Source organism: Dipodomys ordii, unplaced genomic scaffold, assembly GCF_000151885.1.
Source record: "Dipodomys ordii isolate 6190 unplaced genomic scaffold, Dord_2.0 Scaffold3, whole genome shotgun sequence".
Classification (NCBI taxonomy): Eukaryota; Metazoa; Chordata; class Mammalia; order Rodentia; family Heteromyidae; genus Dipodomys; species Dipodomys ordii.
This window is the reverse complement of record NW_012267219.1, coordinates 28,602,955-28,624,629: the sequence shown is the minus strand read 5'-3', so window position 1 is coordinate 28,624,629 and position 21,675 is coordinate 28,602,955. Positions and strand designations below refer to the sequence as shown.

Below are 21,675 nucleotides of genomic sequence, written 5' to 3'. Positions count from 1 at the left end.
GCAATAAATAAATAAATGTATGTAAGTATATATTCTTACCTTCTGAAGCCTCTCACTGCCCATAGAGGAGTGAGTTCAGTCTCCATAGCATGACCTTTTGGGTTCCTTCATATTCTGATTCAATTGTCCATCATATCACACATGTCTCTTTTTCTTTCTTTGTCCTTTCTATATTTCATATTGTTTTCATTTATTTCCCCACTGAGACAATAACACTTAGTGCTCACATTGATATCTAAGTAAATAGTTTTTCAATGAATGGTCCAGTTATTTATATTATTTATACAATAATTATTATAAGTTGGAAAATAAAATTTTTCCATGCAGCTGAAATTTGTTGTGTACCATTACTAAGAAGAGAGAGAAGATATTAAATAACTTTTTAAAAACACAACCAGATAATATGAAGCAAGATTCTGCTTGTCTGAATGTTGCTTTATTAGAATCTTTATTCTGCTCACTTATTCTAAGCCCTATTATTAGCTGTAAAATCCAGTAACTTGGATTTATTTCAAGTTGTTTCTCACTGTAGTCTATTAGCTGAATTTGATGCAGAAACTGATAGAAAGGTAATTGCAACAGCAAGTGATAACTACTTAAGTAGGCTGTTCAAGTTTAGTTCTTTTCAACACTTAAAAAATTAGCTCAGCTTATTTAAGATTTTGCAATTTGAAAAATATGTATCATTCACTATATAAACTTAAAAGATCCACAGAGGTTTAACATCTGTGCAGCCTGAGGCATAGCTTAGTGGAGTTGAGCACCTGGCTAGCAGGCACCAGGAAGGAAGACCCCGGAAGCACAATCTCCCAACACGACCCCTGAAAAGAATCCTATCTCTTGTCATTTAAAAGACTTGTTAAATGGATTATTGTTTATCCAGATTGATTTTCTGCCTCATAATCCTAGAGATGAATGAAATATATAAAGTAGATAAAATAGGAAATACTTCCTCATTTTGTAACATAACATAATCTTTAAAAATAGCCACTTCTTTATTTTATACTTCAAATTATTTCACTTTTATGATTAAAATAGCAGAAAGTTTTCATGCCACTATTGTATAAATTAAGAACACTTAATCTAATTTTTGCATATTAAAGGTATTGCTCTAGTAAACACGGCTCAAATATTTTTTTTTCTTCTTGGGTCCCTGAGTTCAGTCTCCAAAACTACAGAGAAAGAAAAAATTGAAGGAGTTTTTTTTCTTTTTTATGAGACTTCAACTATTAATTACCCTGTTCTTTTATTACTTGGCACCATTAATAAGTGCATAGATTAGGATGGGGATGTAGCTCAGTTGCTGGAGTGCTTGCCTATCATGCTTATCTAGTTTGATATGTATGCTTAGTGTGGGTGAGGCTCTGGGTCCTGTGCCCTGTAGCATAAGAAAATTAAAATTAAAAAATAGGTGGATCACTTGTGGCTAATATTGTGCTGAATTCCAGTCACTGCTCTACCCATTATACTGCAATATGCTTGCTCCAGTTTCAACAGTAGGTCTGCTTCACTTACTGCTTTTCGCTATCTAAGCACCTGAACTTATTAACTCTGTACCCTAAAGGAAAGGAACTTGTATCATAGAGAATTTCTCTATCTACTGAAACTTGTTGTGTACCATTACTAAGAAGAGAGGGAAGATATTAAATAACTTTTAAAAAACACAACCAGATAATATGAAGCAAGATTCTGCTTGTCTGAATGTTGCTTTTTTGGAATCTTACTTATCCTAAACTCACTTATCCAAAGCCCTATTGTTAACTAGAAAATCCAGTAATTTGGATTTATTTCAAGATTAAGCTTTTTGGGGGACTATATTATACTCTATTTGATGTATTGTTTTAATCAAGATTTGAAAGGAATTGACAATTGAGAACTTTGAGTCCTAAGATAATTTACCTAAATCCCTATTCATACTAGCTCACCATGCCTTCTCCTATGCCTGAGTACCTGAATGTGCACTACATTGGGGAGTCTGCCTCCAGACTGCTGTTCTTATCAATGCACTGGGCACTTTCGATTCCTTCTTTCCAGGCACTAGGGTGAGTGTTTTGAAGTCCTTCAATATAAATGTGATTTTTTTTTTTGGTTGTACAAATATACCTTAAAGAAGAAGTTTATTTGGAGAGGATTTGCATTAGAGAAAAATATATATATATATAAATGACATATATATGTGTCTATATACACATATATATGACATATATATGTGTATATATACATATACACATATATATGTTGTAACTTTAAATTGTGTCATATAAGGAATCATGGCAGATGGTTAGTAGGGTCTATTTTTTTATTTTGTGTTTTTTTTCCTGTATCATTTTTGTGTGGAAAAATATCCATGTTTGACAGCTTGACCAAGTCAACAAGTTAGATTGAGTGCATGAGGATTGGTCATGGCCATCTTTGATTGGCTCAAAGATAGAGAGGGAATAAGAGAGTCTCAGATGCTCTTCCCTCTCACCATCGCTGTTTCAGCACTCACTACAGGTGTGTTACTAGGGAGTTGAAATTTACTTGCAATGATTATGTTTAAAAATAAACATAGTTATTTTCCAATCATTTTATTCCCTCTGCCAAAAAGGAACCAAAATGTAAACCTTTATAGGACCATGATATTTGGTCTTAACCACTAAAGAATACATCTTAAGGGCTGGGAAGGTGGCTCAGTGGAAGAGTACATCTTCATTCTGTTGTATTGTGTAAGAAATCCAAGCTTCACAAAAGTTTGCCAGACTTACTTAGATTGCTTCACACTAACTGGTATTTGAAAAGGTGAGGCAGTGGAAAAGGCCAAGCCTATCATCAGCAAAACGTTTGATACTATGATTTAATATTATACTAATAATGTTTTATGTATATGTTTATACATATATACATGCTACACATTAAATCTGATTTAGAATGGTTAACCTTTAAAGTGGTTGTTAGCCCTTTCAAAATAACACTCAACTTTCAAATGTTCTTTTTATCATTTTTTAGAAAAAAATTAAAATACAATATAAAATTTACATTTTATTGCTATTATTATTAATTTTATTGCTTTTAAAGAATTAAGTGTAGTGGGCTAAGTTTGTAACTAATATAGTCCAGAAAAGTAATCCGATAAAATTTTTCAAAGTAGATTATCAATTATTATAGTAAAACACCAAAAGAAAGGAATTAGAGTGTATAACTTAAATTTCTAATCATATCATCATTGATTTTAAATACCATTGTTAAAATGAGTGTGATTATCCCATGGAAATAATTTAGATGTTGACGAAAAAAGTTCTTGTTTATAAAGTAACTGATTTTTTTCTGTGGCAGCCATTTTTCTTTGTGATCTGTATTTAAAATCAGTTTAGTGTAGTAGCCATGGGAGTCTTCATAATTAGAATAACTTTGGAGCTAGCAGTCAACATCATTAAATACTACATAAACTCTATCTATCTATATATATGGAGATAAAAGCTATTTAAGCATAAACACATGGCATTGTATTTATTCATGTGACATTCTGGTTAGTTCTCACCCACATTTATTGACTGTAGAGTTTTGAATATGGTAACAGAAACAGGTTATCAAAGTATAGAGCTTGTCTGATCAATCTTCATTCTCATTATGTCTGCATTGTATCTGCAGACAGATGCGATGTGAGACATTCCTTATTCCTTGGCCTGTATTTCTGGGTTTCTGAGTGCCTGAGGAGCAGATGTCTTAAAACTCACCCCATGGATACTCTCAAAAATGTTGACGGCAAATGTTGATGGTGTATTCTCGAGGCCACCACTTCCTTTGTGGCAGAGCCCTCTTGCCACTTTTCTTTGTGGGAGTCATTCTGTCAGTCCTAGGTTGGGAAGGATTTTATTTCTACTAGTAGGTATGAAAATTGGCAGCAAACTTTTACAGAGAAAAACATTTTCTAAAATTCGTTTGTTTTGATAAATTATTAGTGGAAGAAAGTAGCATCATTTTTAAAGAATACATGGTTAATACCATTTGTATCTTAAAAGACCTTGGTTTAGAAAGAATAGACTTTATGATTTGTAGTTTCAGTATGTGGAGGAATTCAGTTATTTTTGAAAGTCTTTATGCATAGCTGAGGAAGTTACTGTACAGTAGTAGTGGATTTACTTGGTGTGACTTGCCTAAAGCATGTATTGCAGCAATGCTTTCTACCTAGAATCTTACAACCAAAGATTCCAACGAACTACCATTTGCCACAGGAGACTTTATGTATTAACAATCACTGCAACCTTCCAGTAAACACTAAGCCTGAGGTTGAATCTTTTAACATGCCACTAAAACAATGTGATATTTTCTGTTAGTTGGTGGGTTTGCAATGTATAATTAGGTAGATTTTATTGAAAAGGTGATTGCAGAAAAATTAGTTATCTAAGTCAGGCAGAGTACATTTCTTTTTGGACAAGGCCACCCCTGCCCTCACTCTCTCCCAGTTTCTTCCTTCCGTCCTCACCCAACTGAATATCTTTGTTGCTAACGCTTGGGTTGTTTTCTGGGCCCTGAACAGATACTGCACTTTCTACACAGAAACTTGCTTCTCAAGAGAAAGATGCTTTGAAATAGATAATATGTGACTACAATAAACAGTTGTCGTGTTTTTACTAACAGAATAAAATCTGATAGCAAATGGATCTTATTGTCCCAAAGTATCAGTTTCAAATGGGAGTTTCTATTTCTACTGGGAAATTTAGTTTAGCTTTCTACTTGCTAAATTGTGTAAGTAACAGCTCAGTTTAAATTCTGGCTTTATTCATCTGCTAACGTTTCTGGCTTTGGACTAACTTACTAAAATGTTTAAAAGCCAGAATGCCACATCTATAGGTTGGAAGTAGAGCCATGCTGGGCACCAGTGGCTCATACCTGTAATCCTAGCTACTCAGGAGGATTGCAGTTCAAAGCCAGGCCAGGCACAAAAGTCCATGAGAGCTCTTATCTCTAATTAACTGCCAAGGAAAAAAAGCCAGAAATGGAGCTGTGGCTCAAGTGGTAGAGCTCTAGCCCTTAGTTAAAAAACAAAAAAAACTTCTGCAACAGCATCTAGGCCCTGAGTTCAAGCTCCAAGACTAGCAACACCACCACCACCAACAACAACACAAAAGGATAATTGATACCTATCACCTTAGAAACATACATTTTTTTTTTCCCCCTTGAGAGATCAGGAAAAAAACTCTTGATTTCACTTTACTTCAGTGGAACACTCCTTATGTCACTTTTCTGATGTTCTTCTATAGAATCACAAATGGTATTTTTGATCATGCCAACTACTAAAATATAGATTGGCTAAGATTCTTTAAAGAAAATATCTAGTACCGTTTTTTTTTATTTAAGTAATTGTACAAACAAGTTCCCATTCTACAAAACAGTATATGAGTAAAAAGTGCCAGACAGCACTGTCACCCATAGCTCTCTATCTAGTACTGTTATAGATTTTTTAGTACTTCCTAGTACATTTTTTAAAAATCAGTATTTTAAACTAGAAATCATTGTTACCAAAATACCACATGAAATTAACACGTAGATAATACATGAAATTAATATTTTTACTTCTGATGCTTAGTTTTTGCCATGAATGTTTGTAAAACATACTTAGCTAAATATGGTGAATCCATTGGAGCTCCATTTCTTGGGAAGCATATAGATATTGATGGTCTTAGATAAAGACAGATGTAGTCTTAGATAAAGACAGATACGTATCATTTCTTTGGGTTGAGAAAGTTCAAAATACTCTCATTGGATATTTTGAAATACCCAGCTCTTATTGTCTACCATACTTGTCCTACTGTATAGATCATTAGAAATTTCTCCTGTGCAGCTGCAGCCCTGATTCCATTCTCCATCCTTCCATTTTTCTCTCTAACCCTCCCTCCTCCATATCCGTCCCTGACAATGAGAATGCTATTCTGCTTTCTACTTCATTTAGGTTAACTTTTTTGACCATCACATATAAGTAAAAACATGCATTCCTGATAATTTTAAGCAGGAAAACAAGTCATATAGTATCTGAAGATTTTCTACAGTGATGCAACCTGAGACCTAATTTCAAATAGCTATGTGATTTTGTAACAGAATTTTGACTTTTGTTTTAAAAATGTTTCTTGTTCTAAGAACAATCTTGGCTGCTAAGATTCTATTCAGAAATTAAGGAAAGGAATTTTGCTCTTTTTTTAGTTATTATTCATAATAGTAAACCTTGCACATCTCTTTTATAAGAATATTAATGTCTTTTCCAAAATATAGAATGAACCATTTATGCTACCAAATTGGTTGCTTACTATTAAATAGCTCTAATCACCCATTTTTTTGTTAAAAAAAAAGTATTTACTCTCTTTAAAGCAAAAGACAACTCAAGGAAGATTTTAAGTATATGTTTTTGGCTTTTAAAAATCTGTTATTTCTGTAAAATGGAAGATAAAAGCTGTAACTTTTTTAATAAAATAAAGTTGGGAAATGGCGCTGTGGCTCAAGTGGTAGAGCACTAGCCTTGAGCTGAAGAGCTGAGGAACAGCACCCAGGCCCAGAGTTCAAGCCCCACAACCGCAAATAAACAAACAAACATACAAGTTGGCTGGTAGGTTCATAATAAGCTAGCTATTTAAGTTTCTAGGCATTCATAAATTGTTGTCATCTATATAAAAGACAAGACCAGTCAAGTCCATGTTCAATTAGTCTTTCTAGAGTAATTTTAGTTGAATATTTAAGTGCATGGATCAGATGTAAAGATCATTTTAATAATATCTTATGTATGCTTTTGTTTTTGTTTTCATTAGTCAAGAAAACAGCATATCTCTCGTAAAAGCTTATTGGAATGAACTTTTTACTCTTGGTCTTGCCCAGTGCTGGCAAGTGATGAATGTCGCAACTATCCTGGCAACATTTGTCAATTGTCTTCACAGTAGTCTTCAACAAGGTAAAAATCATCTTAACAGATACCCTCCCCAGGGTGTAGGAGAAGCCATCAGCTTTTTAAAAAAATGTTAGGGTGAAAGTTAGATATTCTGAGCTACAGCTCCATCTTTTTTTTGTGGTGGTTATTTTTGATAGTGTTTGCCTGCCCTAGCTCACACCTGGATTAGTCTGCCCACTTTAAACTTCCATTAGTTGCTAGAATGACAGGTATGCACTACCTTGTCTATCTCCTTCTGTAGAGACACTATCTCCACAGAAGAACTTGTAGTTCTGAGTAATCGCTTCTATATCTATTGTGTGTTATGCAGCCTACCCTCAGGGAAGCTATGGTTGACTAAACACTAATGGCTGTCTTTTATATGTGCACTTTTTCAATAAACTAAAATATTTATTTAAAAACTTGGACTTTGTTAACTGTTACTTATATATTATGTGTCTTATGTTATATATTACAATAGAATGCTAACTTTGGAAAAGAAAGAATTTTGCTCATTTTTTATATTTATATAAATATAAATCCTATTACCAAAATCTGAGTGTCTTGTACTTTCATTGGCCAGATTTTCTCAAAGATCCCATTTGAATTTTTTATACTGTTTAGGATTTTTTGGATGAACAGTATCTGAAGATGGTTTTTGTTTATAATTGCAGATATTCTGAATGTGTAGGTCGGTTATATTGGAAATTGGAAACTAATGAGAAGGAAATAGTGTGGGTGAAAACAATCATACATTTTAGATGAAAACTAAAAGCATTTGTTTGTATTTTAAAGATAAAATGTCACCAGAAAGGAGAAAATTATTGATGGAGCACATCTTCAAACTACAAGAATTTTGTAATAGCATGGTTAAACTCTGCATTGATGGATATGAATATGCCTACCTGAAGGCAATTGTACTCTTCAGCCCAGGTATAGAAACATTTGCTTCTCAATTAAAGTGCAACATTCAAGAGTGCGGAAGATGAAATCGTCATACATTGTTGACAGGAATGTAAAATGGCACAGTGCCTTGGAAGGCAGTTCAGTACTTCTTCAAAATGTTAAATGTAAACATGTTTAAAATGTGACCCAACAGTTTTATTCCTGTCTTTTAAAGAGAAATGAAAATATCCATATTAAAAATGTGAACATGAATATTTGTAAAAGTCATAAAATAGAAACAACCCAAATGTTCATGAGTAAAAAATATAATATGTACATATAATGGAATATTTTAAAGAATTATCTTTAAGTAATTATACAAAAGGGTTCTAATTCAACCTGTCAGTTTCTGAGCACAATGCATCTTGATCAATGTCATCCCTTCCATGTTTCTCCTCGTGTCTCCCAACTCCACCAATCCCCTCATTAACTTGGTTCCATTTTCACATGTGTACATTGACTATTATGACTGCATATAGTAGAGATGGAGAGGTAGAAAGATAAATAGTTCAGTCACAAAAGCTACCAAATAACACATTGTTCTTTAATTCTATGTATTATATACCAATCACTGATTTGTACCTCTCCATCTCTACTTTTAGTGTTTAGTAAATGAGCATTCAGAACTTGGGTAACAACAGGGCTGGGAAGATGGCTCAGTAGAGCGCTTGCCTTGCATGCCTGAGGCCCTGGGTTCGATTCCTCAGCACCACATAACCAAAAAGAAAAAAGCTGGAAGTGGCACTGTGGCTCAAGTGGTAGAGCGCTAGCCTTGAGCTGAAGAGCTGAGGGACAGCGCCCAGGCCCAGTGTTCAGGCCCCACTTGGGGGGCTTGTTACTTGGGTAACAAGATAATCTTTTTTTTTCTAATATATTTTTATTGTGAAAATACTGTACAGAGGGGTTACAATTACATGGGCAAGATAATGAGCACATTTCTTATCAAGCATTGTAGCCTCCTCCTTTGTTTCCCCTTCCCATCCCTTCATATCCTCTCCTCCCACCCCTGTCCCTCCCCCCCACCAAAGTTGTAAAGTTCATTTTTCAACATAAGGACTTGTACATCTCATTGTTGCAATGGGTCCTCCTGTATCCCTGTTTTAACAATTGTAACAAGATATTCTTTAATGTTTCAGACCATCCAGGCCTAGTAAACATGGAACAGATTGAGAAGTTTCAGGAAAAGGCTTATGTGGAATTTCAAGACTACATAACCAGAACATATCCAGATGACACATACAGGTATCTATAAGTTCACTGCTATTTGATTCAATTTATTTAAAAGATCTTTCAACAAATCTATTATTTTCCAGTCTAAGAGTCAACTTTGACCTTTGGATTTGAAATAGTTAATACTTTCAAAGCAATAGTATAGTTTGTATGTAGCTTGTTCTTAAAATAAGGAATAAGTTGGTAAGTCATTCCTAAATATACGTGTTCACTCATAGTCTACTAATGTAGTTCCACAGTCCTCATGCTTAAGGGAGGCAGCACAGGATAGCAGTTAAGAGCAAACTTTCTTCTAGAATTTCAGATTGCATTCGTATCCAGGTGATTAGTAGGCATCCTATGGCTTGAGAATGTAATTTTTGGTTTTGTTGTTGTTGTTTTGTTTGTGGTATTTCTACCAAATCTTTTTGATCTACAAGTTGTTTTTCCCTTTTTTTCTTCTTTTAGGCTATCCCGATTGCTTCTCAGATTGCCAGCTCTGAGACTGATGAATGCTACTATCACAGAAGAACTTTTTTTCAAAGGTCTGATTGGGAATGTAAGAATTGACAGTGTCATCCCACATATTTTAAAAATGGAGCCTGCAGATTACAACTCTCAAATCATTGGTCACAGCACTTGAAAGTTGTCGTGGCAGTTGCTATAAACTTACTGTTCCTTGTTGGAATACAAGACCACACCAAATCGAACTCATTGCTTCCAGGCCATCTGGAAATTGTGACTTTTAAAAGTAACCAAAATCCAAGGTATTTTTACTTGAGCTTCCTGAGAAAGAATGTTTGACACGACTGGGTAGGCAGAGAGAATTAGGTTTCCTTTCTGTCTTGTACAAATGAGTAAAAAAAATACTGTGTTTCTGTATGTGGTGAAGATGACACCAGAAAGTCATTTCTTTACCATCTAAACTACGATCTCATTCTGTTTAATTTTATAAAATAAATTGTCTGGCTTTTTCCTGAATTGTGTTCTATTCATATGTAATATCCTTATGAACTAGTACACTTAGTAGTCGAATGTCCCTAGGGATGAACTTCCCTTTTACTCTTCCAAATGTAATTGTTTTTATTACCAGGTTGAAGGTATTTTATTACCATTTTATGCTCAGTGGTATAATGATAATGTTAGAACTATAGGAAATAATAATAATTGAATATATATTTTTGGCTTTTGTAAATATCAAGACGTCCTTTAGCATATATCACTCTCATTGCTGGCAATGAGACCTAGGTCATTGATTTTTAGTGTTGTATGATATTAGTTACAAGCACTTTCTATATATGTGGTTTTGAGAATGAGGTTTTTGGTTAACCCATTTTTGGTTTACTTCTGTTTTAAACATATTAGAGACTGAGCCCAAAATGCTTTCAACATTTTAAGATAGGTATTAAAATTGTTCTTCCATTCCACAAAAAGCACCCACCTCACCCTTCTCTTTGGCCTGTGGTACAAAGTCTTGGCTTTTTCCTGGGGTTTAGCCAATATCTGTTAGATTAGAAAAACGCAATGAGTTTTAAAGTAGTGGGTGTATCATAGCTATCTTTGTTTTCAAAATGGATTCATCCATTACTTTAAAGCTTTTCACTGGGAAGCAGGTTCTGCAGTTCCACTAGTGTGATGATCAGCAGAGCCTGTCACTGCCACTACAGCTGGATTGGTACACTCCACACATGCCATTTCACATGTCACCACAGGCAGATCTCTTACTGTCATGATGAATTATTTAAGTACATCTATTGTTTGATTTTTTTAAAAAACCAAATAGAAGGTTTTACTGCAGTCAAAGTACATTTTTGTTATGAAGATTTTTACAACAGACAAGAAGCTGAACTTGGAGGTAGGGGTGAAATTTACTAATAACTAACTTAATAGTAATGAAAAGTTTAAAAATATTATCTTGTAATCTTTACCAACTTATTAAAGGAAACTTCTCCCTACTGAAATCATGTTTTGTTTTCAACAGCTTTATAATTATCAGCTGGGAAAAATGTGCATTAAACATAAAATGCTGAAGTGGAAAAATCAGTAGTTTAAAACTTTACAAATACAAGAGAGTAAGCCAAGGACTTAAAAAAAAAGAAAGCAATGTATTAATGGTTAATTAAGAGACTTTCGGATATTTTTTCCCTGATTAAATTTGTAGTTACATATGGAATTGTTTTTAAAACTATATTAAAAGCAACTTGAATTACAAGTTTTTGTATACTGCTAATATATTTTATTTCAGTGTCTTATTTACTCAAAGCAATGTTTGTCTATCCTTTGTCATGAGGCAGAGAATGTAGTAGCTCAGTGGTAAGAACTCGTGCTTAGCATTCACAAAGATTTAATCCCATCACCAAAGAGGGGGAAAAAAATCACATCAGCATTGTACGAGAATAAAACCAAAAAACCAGTCTGAAACCTCATTGACAGGAGAATGGATACATAAACTGTAGTAGAGATCCTATCCTGTACTAAAAGAAGCAAGCCTAAAAGTATCCAAACAGCATAATTTCACCAGTTTATTGGGGGGGGAAAATAAGGGTGTTTAACACTTATGTGCTCTTGAATACTTAGAGCTTGGCAGGAGAGTTGTCTTTGCTCTGGTGAGAGTAGGGTCTGCTGAGGAGGAGGGCTCCCATATTGCTTTTGTGAGCATCAGCCTGTAGCATTTTAGAGTCCACTAATATAAGCAGGCCTGTTAAGTACTGTTCAGATTTCATGATGAATTGTTTTGTTACATCCATTGGTTGATTTTTTTAAACACACATATAAAGATTTTATTGCAAAGTACATTTTGGGGATCACTCAGATGTGTCTAGATGTTAATAGTTGCTGTTTTCTGGGATATCAAGTAGAACAAGCCAGAGCATGTACATATAGTCACTCTGTTTTGCTCCTCATAGTCTCATGGCTGAGTCCCAACAGCAAACAGCAACAGTTAACAAAGCCAAGTGGATGCTTTCATTTATATATATATATATATATATATATATATATGTGTGTGTGTGTATATTATATATATATATATACACACACACATATATATATACACACATAGTGTATATGTGTATGTGTGTGTGTGTGTATATACATATACACACACACACACATACACACATAGACATACGTAGTCTTTCAGGAGTGCTCAAAGGAGTTGCCATTCAACAAAGCATTTTATGAATGCAGTGCATCTTGATAAATGTCACTCCCTGAAAAGCCTCAAGAGATTTAAACTAATCTCATGGCTGAAGTAGTTATAGCCACTATGAAAAACAATAGGGAAGCATTTTTTAAATATGTACGTATAGAATTTTATTTTTATTGTTAAGGTGTTATATAGAGAGGTTACCATTTCATAAGTCAGGTAATGAGTACATTTTGTTTTTAAACAATGTCACCCTATCTTTGCTTTCCTCCATTTTCTCCCTCAATAGAGAAGTACCTTTAAAAATTGAAATTATCGCCGGGCGCTGGTGGCTCACGCCTGTAATCCTAGCTACTCAGGAGGCTGAGATCTGAGGATCGCGGTTCAAAGCCAGCCCCGGCAGGAGAGACCGTGAGACTCCTATCTCCAATAAACCACCAGAAAAGCGGAAGTGGCGCTGTAGCTCAAGTGGTAGAGCGCTCGCCTTGAGCTGAAGAGCTGAGGGACAGCGCCCAAGCCCAGAGTTCAAGCCCCAGGACCGACAAAAAAAAAAAAATTGAAATTATCATGACTCAATAATCTAGCTTCTGGGTATATATTCAAAAGAATGAGAAGCAAGATCTCAGATACTTATACAACCCTGTTCACTACAGCATTATTCGCCATACTCAAGAAGTAGAAACATGGGGCTGGGAAGAGTGGCTCAGTGGTAGAGTGCTTGCCGTGCGTGCATGAGGCCCTGGGTTCGATTCCTCAGCACCACATAAGCAGAAAAGGCGGGAAGTGGCACTGTGGCTCAAGTGGTAGAGTGCTAGCCTTGAGCTGAAGAGCTGAGGGACAGCGCCCAGGCCCAGAGTTCAGGCCCCACGATCAACAAAAAAAAAAAGTAGAAACAACCTAAATGACCATGGACAAATGAATGGATACAGAAAAGGGGGTTGTAGCCAAGTATGGTACACACCTGTAATCACAGGACTCGAGAGGCAGAGGCAGGAAGTTTGAGGCTATCCAGGGCTGGCTTTTTTCTGTCTCCAAAACAAACATATACATGAACAAAGTTATATACATAAAATGGAAAACTCTTCAGCACTTAAAAAGAAGATCCTGCCATATACTATGAGTGGACATGGATGTATGCTAACTAAAATAAGCCAGTCATAAAAAGACAGTGCATGGGGCTGGGAAGGTGGCTCAGTGGTAGAGCGCTTGCCTTGCATGCCTGAGGCCCTGGGTTCGATTCCTCAGCACCACATGAGCAAAAAGAAAAAAGCCGAAGTGGCACTATGGCTCAAGTGGTAGAGCTCTAGCCTTGAGCTGAAGAGCTGAGGGACAGCGCCCAGGCCCAGAGTTCAGGCTCCACGACCGGACCCCCCCCCCAAAAAAAAAGACAGTGCATGATCCTACTTACAAATATATCCAAAGTAACCAAACAGAAATAAAAAGCAATGTGGATCCCATGGGGACTTGGGGGGGGGGGACTGTTTTATGGATATGGTTCCTTTTGTAAGATGAATAAATTCTAGAGATGTTAACTAGAGCGTGTAATTAACACTACTGTACCCTTAAAAACGGTTATGAACCAGGTATAGTGGCTCACATCTGATACCCTACTGATATCCTAGCCACTCTGCGGACCCCAAGAAGTCACTGAGACTCCACCTCCAAAATAACAGGGCGGGGTTGGGGAGGGGAGGAGAGCCCGCCAGGCGACGTGGTTCAACGGATAGGGTGCCACCTGAGCGATAGGAGGAATTTTGGGCATAATGTTGAGCCAAGGAGACTGCAATTTCTAACCACAGAGGAAGCCCGTCTGGGCTTTCCACGAGTCTGTCTTCCAATGCAACCTCTGAAAACGAAAACCTACGACGCCTTTGCTTTGGAAACCCACAGAACCTGATTTGAGAGCCCAAACTCCTCCCTCTGCTCCCCACCCCCCACCCCCGAGACCCCGCCCAACCCCGCAGCGAGCTTCGCATCTGCGCACGCGCGGGCCCACCCCCTCAGCCAGCCCTGGGTGGGAACCTTTCTCCAGTCGCCCCGGGAGGAAGCACCCGGTGGTGTTTTCCTGGCGTCCCCGGAAGGCGGGGCCTGCAGGAAAACATGGAGCTGGTGGAGGTCCTGAGGCGCGGATTAGGGCAGTATCGCGGCCACGGCGGCCTCTTCGGGTACCTACGGGCTTTCTTAAGGTGAGCCTGCAGACCTGCGCTTTCGGTCCGTGTGGCGAGGCCGGCTTGGTGGCTTGGAAAGGGGCTCGGGCTTGGACCACTTTGGAGAGCCCTCAGCTTTGCCAAGGACAGCCGGCCGGATCCCTGCAGTCCTGGGGCTTAAACTGTCCTCGAGGTGTCCGGGTCTGCACCCGCGCAGACCGTGGAGATGGAGCTGTGTGACCCCGAGGCGACACCTCACCGAGGGGAGGGAGGGCGGCCGCGCGCCTGCGCCTGGAACGTAGCGAGCGCTGCCGACATTCCTTCACTTAGTGACCTTGGCGAAGTTTCTCCCGCACTGGCCTTCGGTCACCGCCGAGGGCGGAGGACATGGTCCGCGTCGGGCCTGACCTCTCGACGGGACGTGGGAAACCAGCAGGAGACCCGGGATGAACCGAAGATGTTCAAGACCTTTTAGGAAGATGAAAACGCTCGGGCTTCCTGAAGGTGTTAGCTCTAGAGCTTGTGAATAATGGGATAGTAGATACAAATAAATAGTCCTGTTTTACGGATTCTGGAACTCTTCGCCTGAAAGCTGATTCTTAGCTGCTTGGCAGGAGCTAGAAATGGGCGACCTGGTGACCATTCTCAGAGTCTCCTCATTTTTGTAGTTTGTGTCTGTACATGGGTATTTTCAGTTTATTACTGTTTATATCTTCAACAACAAATCCATCTAAAATGTCTTTTCTTTTTTGGGCATGTACAGGACAAATGATGTCAAGGTTGGTACATTAGTGGGGGAAGACAAGTATGGAAACAAGTACTATGAGGATAACAAGCAGTTTTTCGGTGAGTGCAGTATTTTTGGTATGTATAACTAGAGTGCGAGTGGGATTTGATTTGGCTCTATTTTCCATAAAACACTTGGAAAGGTATGAAAAACTCAGTGGGAAAATAGAAAAAGATACTTCACTGGAAAACAACTTATGTGGTTAATATGGAAAATGCTAGGTTGGTGAAGGCCTGTAATCCCAAGATTCAGGAGAGATTATAGGAAGGATGGAATGGAGGGTTTAAGGCCAGCCTAACCTACCTAATGAGACCTAGTTTCAAAAAAAAAATAAGACAAGGGGGAAAAAAATCTCATAGGTATCCTAAACATTGGGCTGCAAGTGGAATTTTGAAACTCATGCGCACTTGGAATTACAAAATTGACAACTTTTTTTTTTTTTTTTTTTTTGCTGGTCGTGGAGCTTGAACTCTGGGCCTGGGCACTGTTCTGAGCTCTTCAGCTCAAGGCTAGCACTCTACCACTTGAGCCATAGCACCCACTTCCAACTTTTTACCACTGAGCCACCGTCCCAGCCCCTTGACAACTTTTTTTAAAAGTATCTTTTTCCTGTATATGAATTTTTGAACTATTTTTCAATCTGACAAATTCCAATGTTAGGAGAGCCATTGGAATACACAGGTTAGTGCCAGCCTCTCAGGACAATTTAGTAATATATGTTAAATTTCACATTGCCTATATTCTTTGTCTCACCACTTCCACTTCTAAGAATCCATACTACAAATATTCTTGCAAAACAAAGACTCATTGGCAGCAGCATCTTAGTAGTGAATTCTGAAAGCAATATGGATGTACATCCATTGGTCCTGATGATTCTGAACACTTTTTAGAATATTTTGATGCTGTAAAGAATGATGTAAACCTACACAGCTGTGTTGTTACAGGCTGATGTTTAATATCCTCAAAGGAGAAGTATGATCAAGTTTAAGAACAAAACACAGGGGCTGGGAAGGTGGCTCAGTAGTAGAGTGCTTGCCTTGCATGCCTGAGGCCCTGGGTTCGATTCCTCAGCACCACATAAGCAAAAAGAAAAAAGCTGGAAGTGGCGCTGTGGCTCAAGTGGTAGAGCTCTAGCCTTGAGCTGAAGAGCTGAGGGACAGAGCCCAGGCCCAGAGTTCAGGCCCCACAACCGGACCTCCCCCCCCCCCCCCCGCCCAAAAAAAAGGAGGAAACACAGAACCTTAGAAGTAGAATTAGATAATGGGAAGGTTCAACATCTGTTCCTGCACTTTAGAACTCTGTGACCTAGGTAATATAACTTTTCAAAGCCTCAGTCTTTAGCATCTAAAGTGGGACTAAAGCCTTAATGCCATTAACACTGGGCTAGATAGCTCTTTGTTGTGTGGGTCTGTCCAGGGAACTGTAGATTACCTAGTCTTTATTGGTCTAAGATCCATTCTAGGAATGAACTAATTATTTTCTGTTTGAGGGAGAGAGGCATTCGGGAGAGTGCAAAAGGCATTACTGTTTATTGTGCACTTACTTTCCCAATGCTTCAGCACACAGGTGTTATGTGTGTGACACTTCACACAGCAGCCCTGAGATGTAAATACAGTCATTTGCTTGTAATAGATAAACTAAGTCTCATCCAATTTGTCCAGGCCTTTGTCCAATTTAACACAGTAGAAACTGGTTCTTGTAAAGAGGGGCTAGATCCCCCCAACTATTCCACAGAAATTTGTTAAATAAGAAGCAGTCTTACTCATTTGATGATATAATGTATTCCTGCCTAGTGACTAATGCTTATTTTATATAGTTCTTAAAACTCCAAAGGCATCAGGAGTAATCATTTATAAAAAAACTAAACAAAACTAGAGAATTCAAATGTGATTGCTTTAAGTACGTATTTGCTCTGGTCTCTCGAGGAATAGTTCTTTTCCTGAATATCACTACCCTCCTCTGCAAGGAGCTGAAGGAGAGGCCAGGATTCTCTTCTTTTGAAAACATCTGAGCCTCACCCATAGCAGTGAGTTGTCTCAGTCCCTGGTTCACAGATGCTGTGGTGGTGACAGACGGGCTCCTGATAAAGCCTACCACATCCTTACTGGAGCTTGTATTGTGTCTTATTCCCAGGATGTTACCACTCCGTAAACATTCCTCTTAGGTGTCTTCTAACAAAAAGGCTGTCTTCTTCATTACAATGTGTTTCTGCTTCAAAAAGGTTTTTGGTTTTTTACTCACATCTTTCCATCCAGGTCGCCATCGATGGGTTATGTACACTACTGAAATGAATGGCAAAAACACATTCTGGGATGTGGATGGAAGCATGGTACCTCCAGAATGGTAAGACAAGTTAATACTTTATTTCATTGGCTTAGCAATATTTATTTCATGATACGAATATCTATTAGATAGCTATTTACAAGGCAATTAGTGATGCACTTCTGGAAGAATCCCCATATTAACTTACCTTATAACTTAGTGACCTAAAATAATTATTTCTCAAGGTTTTTGTGGATCAGGAATTCAGACAAGACAAAATAAGGATGGTTGAGCACTTCTCTGGGGCCTCAGCTGGGAGATTTGTTCTGAAGATTGTTCCCCAGCTGGGAGATTCCTCTGAAGATTTGTTTACTTAGCCACTGGCACTTAATTCTGGCTGTCAGCTAGGGGCACAGCTGGGGCTGTGAGTTGGAGCATCTTTGTGTTGCCTAGGCCTCCCTCAGATGAGAGCTCTGAGAGAAAATGAGCTAGGCTGAAGTCATATTACCTTCACTGGTTTAGTTTTGCAGTCCTTCAGTATTACTTCTATATTCCATTGGAAGTATATTCTAAGCAATTAGAAAGCTTGGTCTACATTTGACCAGAGACAACATAAACTGCATCTAGTCCTAGGGGCATGTCAGTGTCACATTCTATATTTGGAATATACAATGGAAAAATATCTTTTAAAGAAAAATATCTTTTAGGGAATAAAGAACACTGTGCTACAGTATCACTTTTCTGTGGGTGAAAAGAAAGACAAAAGAACTCTAGCTCTGATCTTCCCTGGCAGTTAGACTCTAAGAAGTCCCATAATTTCTACATCTGTAAAGTGTGAGCCCTAAATTTCCCGTTTCTAAAAACTTAAGGTGTTTATCATATGCATATTTTTGAGATAAAATTCTGAATGCTCTTACATGTGACCAAATTTTGTATGAACTATTTCAAAGCAGAGTTCTTATATCTGCTTTATAGATTGCTGTGTTAATATCATATGGTTGATACACGGTTAAACTCTGAAGATCCTTTCTGGTGGATCCAGAGAATCTTAACGGAATACTGGAAATATTAAGTGGGCTGTGGCATTTTATTTAGTAGAACTAAAATGGAACTCCAGTTTTGCCCCCCAAAATAAATAGTAATAAAAATACAATGATAGGAAAAAACCTGCAAAGATGAAAAGTATTGTTCAGCCCAGCAAGTCCATTTGTGTGATCATAAAGATCACATGGAAAAGAAGCAGAGAGCTGTAGAAGATAAATCACACTCTAGCAGGTGCCTGAGGGCAATTGAGGATACAGAGCTGAATTTCTTTGTGGACTGGAGGCTCCTGCGGGCTGAGTACCTTTGATGACTCTTATTTGTATGGGAAGCTTAAAGGTTATGATGAGTCTTTGTAGGAAGAAATGTTGGACAGGCTCTGCTGCTGTTTCTCTGACTCCCCATCCCTACTCACTTCACTGTGGAATTCTCAATCTGTAGATTCTTTAATTTGTGAACAAAACTGATGGTGAGTTGATTTAGAGAGCTGAGTATAATTGCACATAGTGTAATGAATAACAAAAGTAACATATCTTTAAGTATTTGCCTGATGCCAAGAACTGTTATAGACAAGGGGGAATAAAACAAGGTGTCAGCCGGGCACCATTGGTTCACGCCTATAATCCTAGCTACTCAGGAGGCTGAGATCTGAGGATCATGGTTCAAAGCCAGCCTGGGCAGGAAAGTCTGTGAGACTCTTATCTCCAATAAACCACCAGAAAACTGGAAGTAACACTGTGGCTTAAGTGGTAGAGTGCTTGCCTTAAGCTGAAGAGCAGAGGCACAGTGCCCAGGCCCAGAGTTCAAGCCCCATGACCAAAAAAAAAAAAAAAAAGTCATAAGAGGAGGCAGAAAAATGGTATGTTTTATATTAGATGTAACGAGTATCAAATGAAGCTGGGATTTGTAAGGGGTATGGAGTAGTGGGAGGGTTGTAAGATATTTTAATACAGGGCTTAGGGAAGGATTCTTTCCGGAAGAAAGGGAAAAGGAAAGAAGAAAGAAAGGGAAAGACCTGTAAGGGAGAAAACTCCTTTTAAGCAGCACTCATAGATGCAAAAGCCTTATATGTCTGAGATGTATTGCTTGGTCTGCTGAAAGAGCAGTATATGGCAGCTTGGGTGGTGCATAACCAGTGAGAGAGGAAGAGTTTAAGAAATGAAATACGAGAAATTATCATAGCCCAGATCAGGTAGATATTGTCAGCTATAGTTAATTCCTAGTTTTTTCCCTCAAACTTTTGGATGTCACTGTAAAGTAAGCTAGGATATGATTTGATTTACATTTATTTTTATTTTAGAAAATGGAACAATCTCAGATTTTCAGACATCACAAGTGTTTGAATCATTTCAAAGTAAATTGCTCAAATGATACACCATCACTTCTGAGTACTTTACATGTAACTCTTACAAGCACAGACATTCCCCTGCACAGCTACAGTTTCATTACTGGCATCAGAGAGTTAATGATAGGTCCTTCATGGAGGCTTATGCCTATAGTTTCAGATTCTTATAAGGTGGAGATCAGGAGGATTGCAGTTTGAGGCTAACCTGGGTAAAACATTAGTGAAACTCATCTCAACATGTTACAGAAAGTTTGGTTCTCTGGTCTCAAAATGCCAAATCACAAATGAGAGCAGTGAGGAAAGGGAAATGAGATTTCTTATTATCCACCAGATGAATGATTGTTATGTCTCCTTGTCTTCTGAAAGAGAATGTCCAAGTTTGAAGCAGGGGAGCTTGGGAATTCTATTCAGGGTACATGACAATTCACACAGATCTTATCATCCAGTTTATTTGTGCCACTTATCTGACAAGAGGTTTTATTCCTTTCCAGTGGATCAGAGAAAGATGAGGGTGAGAGTGGGGGTGGGAAGATTATCTCCTGAGTTGAAAAAACTGTTGATAGGCACAGTAACTCAAGCCTGTAATCCTAGCTGTTTGAAGACAGAAATCAGAGTATCTCATTTTCAGGCCATTTCCGGCATAAAAATTCACACGACTCCATATCACTTAATGTCTGATTATGGTGGCACACATCCATATCCCCTTTTCAGGGGAAGCACCGTGGGCTGGGCAGAGTGGCATAAAAAATTCAGGAGACTCCATCTCAACCAAGTGCTGGGCAATGTGGACCATGCTTGTTATTCCAGTGACACAAAGAAGTACAAGTAGGAGGCCCAGGTGGGTCTGGGCATAAAGCAAGACCTCAGTCTTAAAAAATAACCAAAGGTTGCCAGGTGCCGGTGGCTCATGGCTGTAATCCTAGTTACTCAGGAGGCTGAGATCTGAGGATTGCGGTTCAAAGCCAGCCCTGGTAGGAAAGTCCGTGAGACTCTTATCTCCAATAAACCACGAGAAACCGAAAGTGGCATTGTGGCTCAAGTGGTAGAGCGCTCGCCTTAAGCTGAAGAGCACAGGGACAGCACCCAAGCCCAGAGTTCAAGCCCGACAAAAACAAACAAACAAAAAAAACCAAAGGCAAAAACCATTCTGGAGAAATGGCTCAAATGGTAAGAGCATTTACATAGGCCTGGAGTTCAATCCTGAGTACAGCCAAAAAGAGAAGAAAAGAAGTGGTCTCCATGACATAGATGTACAAAGTTAAGTGACAGCTGATGTAGAAGCTGCAGCACATTACCCAAGTCTAGCCGAGGTGAGTGATAAAGATGGCCTCACTAAAGTGCAAACGTTCAATGGAGATGAAGCAGCCTTCTAAGAGAAGAGATGCTATTGAAGTCTCCTAATGGAGAGGTCAGGGCTTGGTAAAGAGAATTAGAGGATAGGCCAACTTTCCTGTTAGGGGCTAAAGCTGCCTATAACTAAATTGACATCAGTGCTGATTTACTGTTCCAAAACTCCTAGGGCCTTTAACAGTTGAGCTAAATCTACTCTGCTTAGGCTGTGTAAATGGAATGACAAAGCCTAGATGTCGATATATGTGTTTACAGCAAAGTTACTAAAAATAGTTCAGGGGGAAAAAAGGATTCTTTTCATAATATTGCTGCTTACTGACAAGACCACCTGAGAGCTCCAGGGAGATGCACGATGAAGCTGTGTTTCCATGCCTACTAACACATCCTTTTGCAAACCTGGGGTTAAAAAGTAATAACTGACTTTCAGGCTTTACTGTTTAAGAAATACATTTTGGGGGCTGGGAAGGTGGCTCAGTGGTAGAGCGCTTGCCTTGCATGCATGAGGCCCTGGGTTCCATTCCTCAGCACCACATAAGCAGAAAAAGC

The 21,675-nt window shown here is 38.3% G+C and overlaps 2 protein-coding genes across 4 annotated transcripts in view; both read left to right on the top strand.

Annotated features, from left to right (window-relative positions):
• Nr2c1 (nuclear receptor subfamily 2, group C, member 1) overlaps positions 1 to 11,239 on the top strand; it is a 33,308-nt gene extending 22,069 nt beyond the window's left edge. For all 3 annotated transcript variants that reach the window (XM_013022797.1, XM_013022789.1, XM_013022806.1), the window contains exons 9-13: positions 1,921 to 2,042; positions 6,780 to 6,919; positions 7,691 to 7,828; positions 8,977 to 9,082; positions 9,518 to 11,239. In XM_013022797.1, the coding sequence (XP_012878251.1) occupies positions 1,921 to 2,042; positions 6,780 to 6,919; positions 7,691 to 7,828; positions 8,977 to 9,082; positions 9,518 to 9,692 (681 nt within the window). In that variant the 3' untranslated portion in view covers positions 9,693 to 11,239. The remainder of the gene's footprint in view (positions 1 to 1,920; positions 2,043 to 6,779; positions 6,920 to 7,690; positions 7,829 to 8,976; positions 9,083 to 9,517) is intronic.
• Positions 11,240 to 14,237: 2,998 nt separating this feature from the next.
• The window catches only part of Ndufa12 (NADH dehydrogenase (ubiquinone) 1 alpha subcomplex, 12), an 18,518-nt gene continuing 11,080 nt past the window's right edge, over positions 14,238 to 21,675 (top strand). The window contains exons 1-3 of the mRNA XM_013023378.1: positions 14,238 to 14,383; positions 15,108 to 15,190; positions 17,387 to 17,474. Coding sequence (XP_012878832.1) covers positions 14,298 to 14,383; positions 15,108 to 15,190; positions 17,387 to 17,474 — 257 coding nt within the window. The 5' untranslated portion in view covers positions 14,238 to 14,297. The remainder of the gene's footprint in view (positions 14,384 to 15,107; positions 15,191 to 17,386; positions 17,475 to 21,675) is intronic.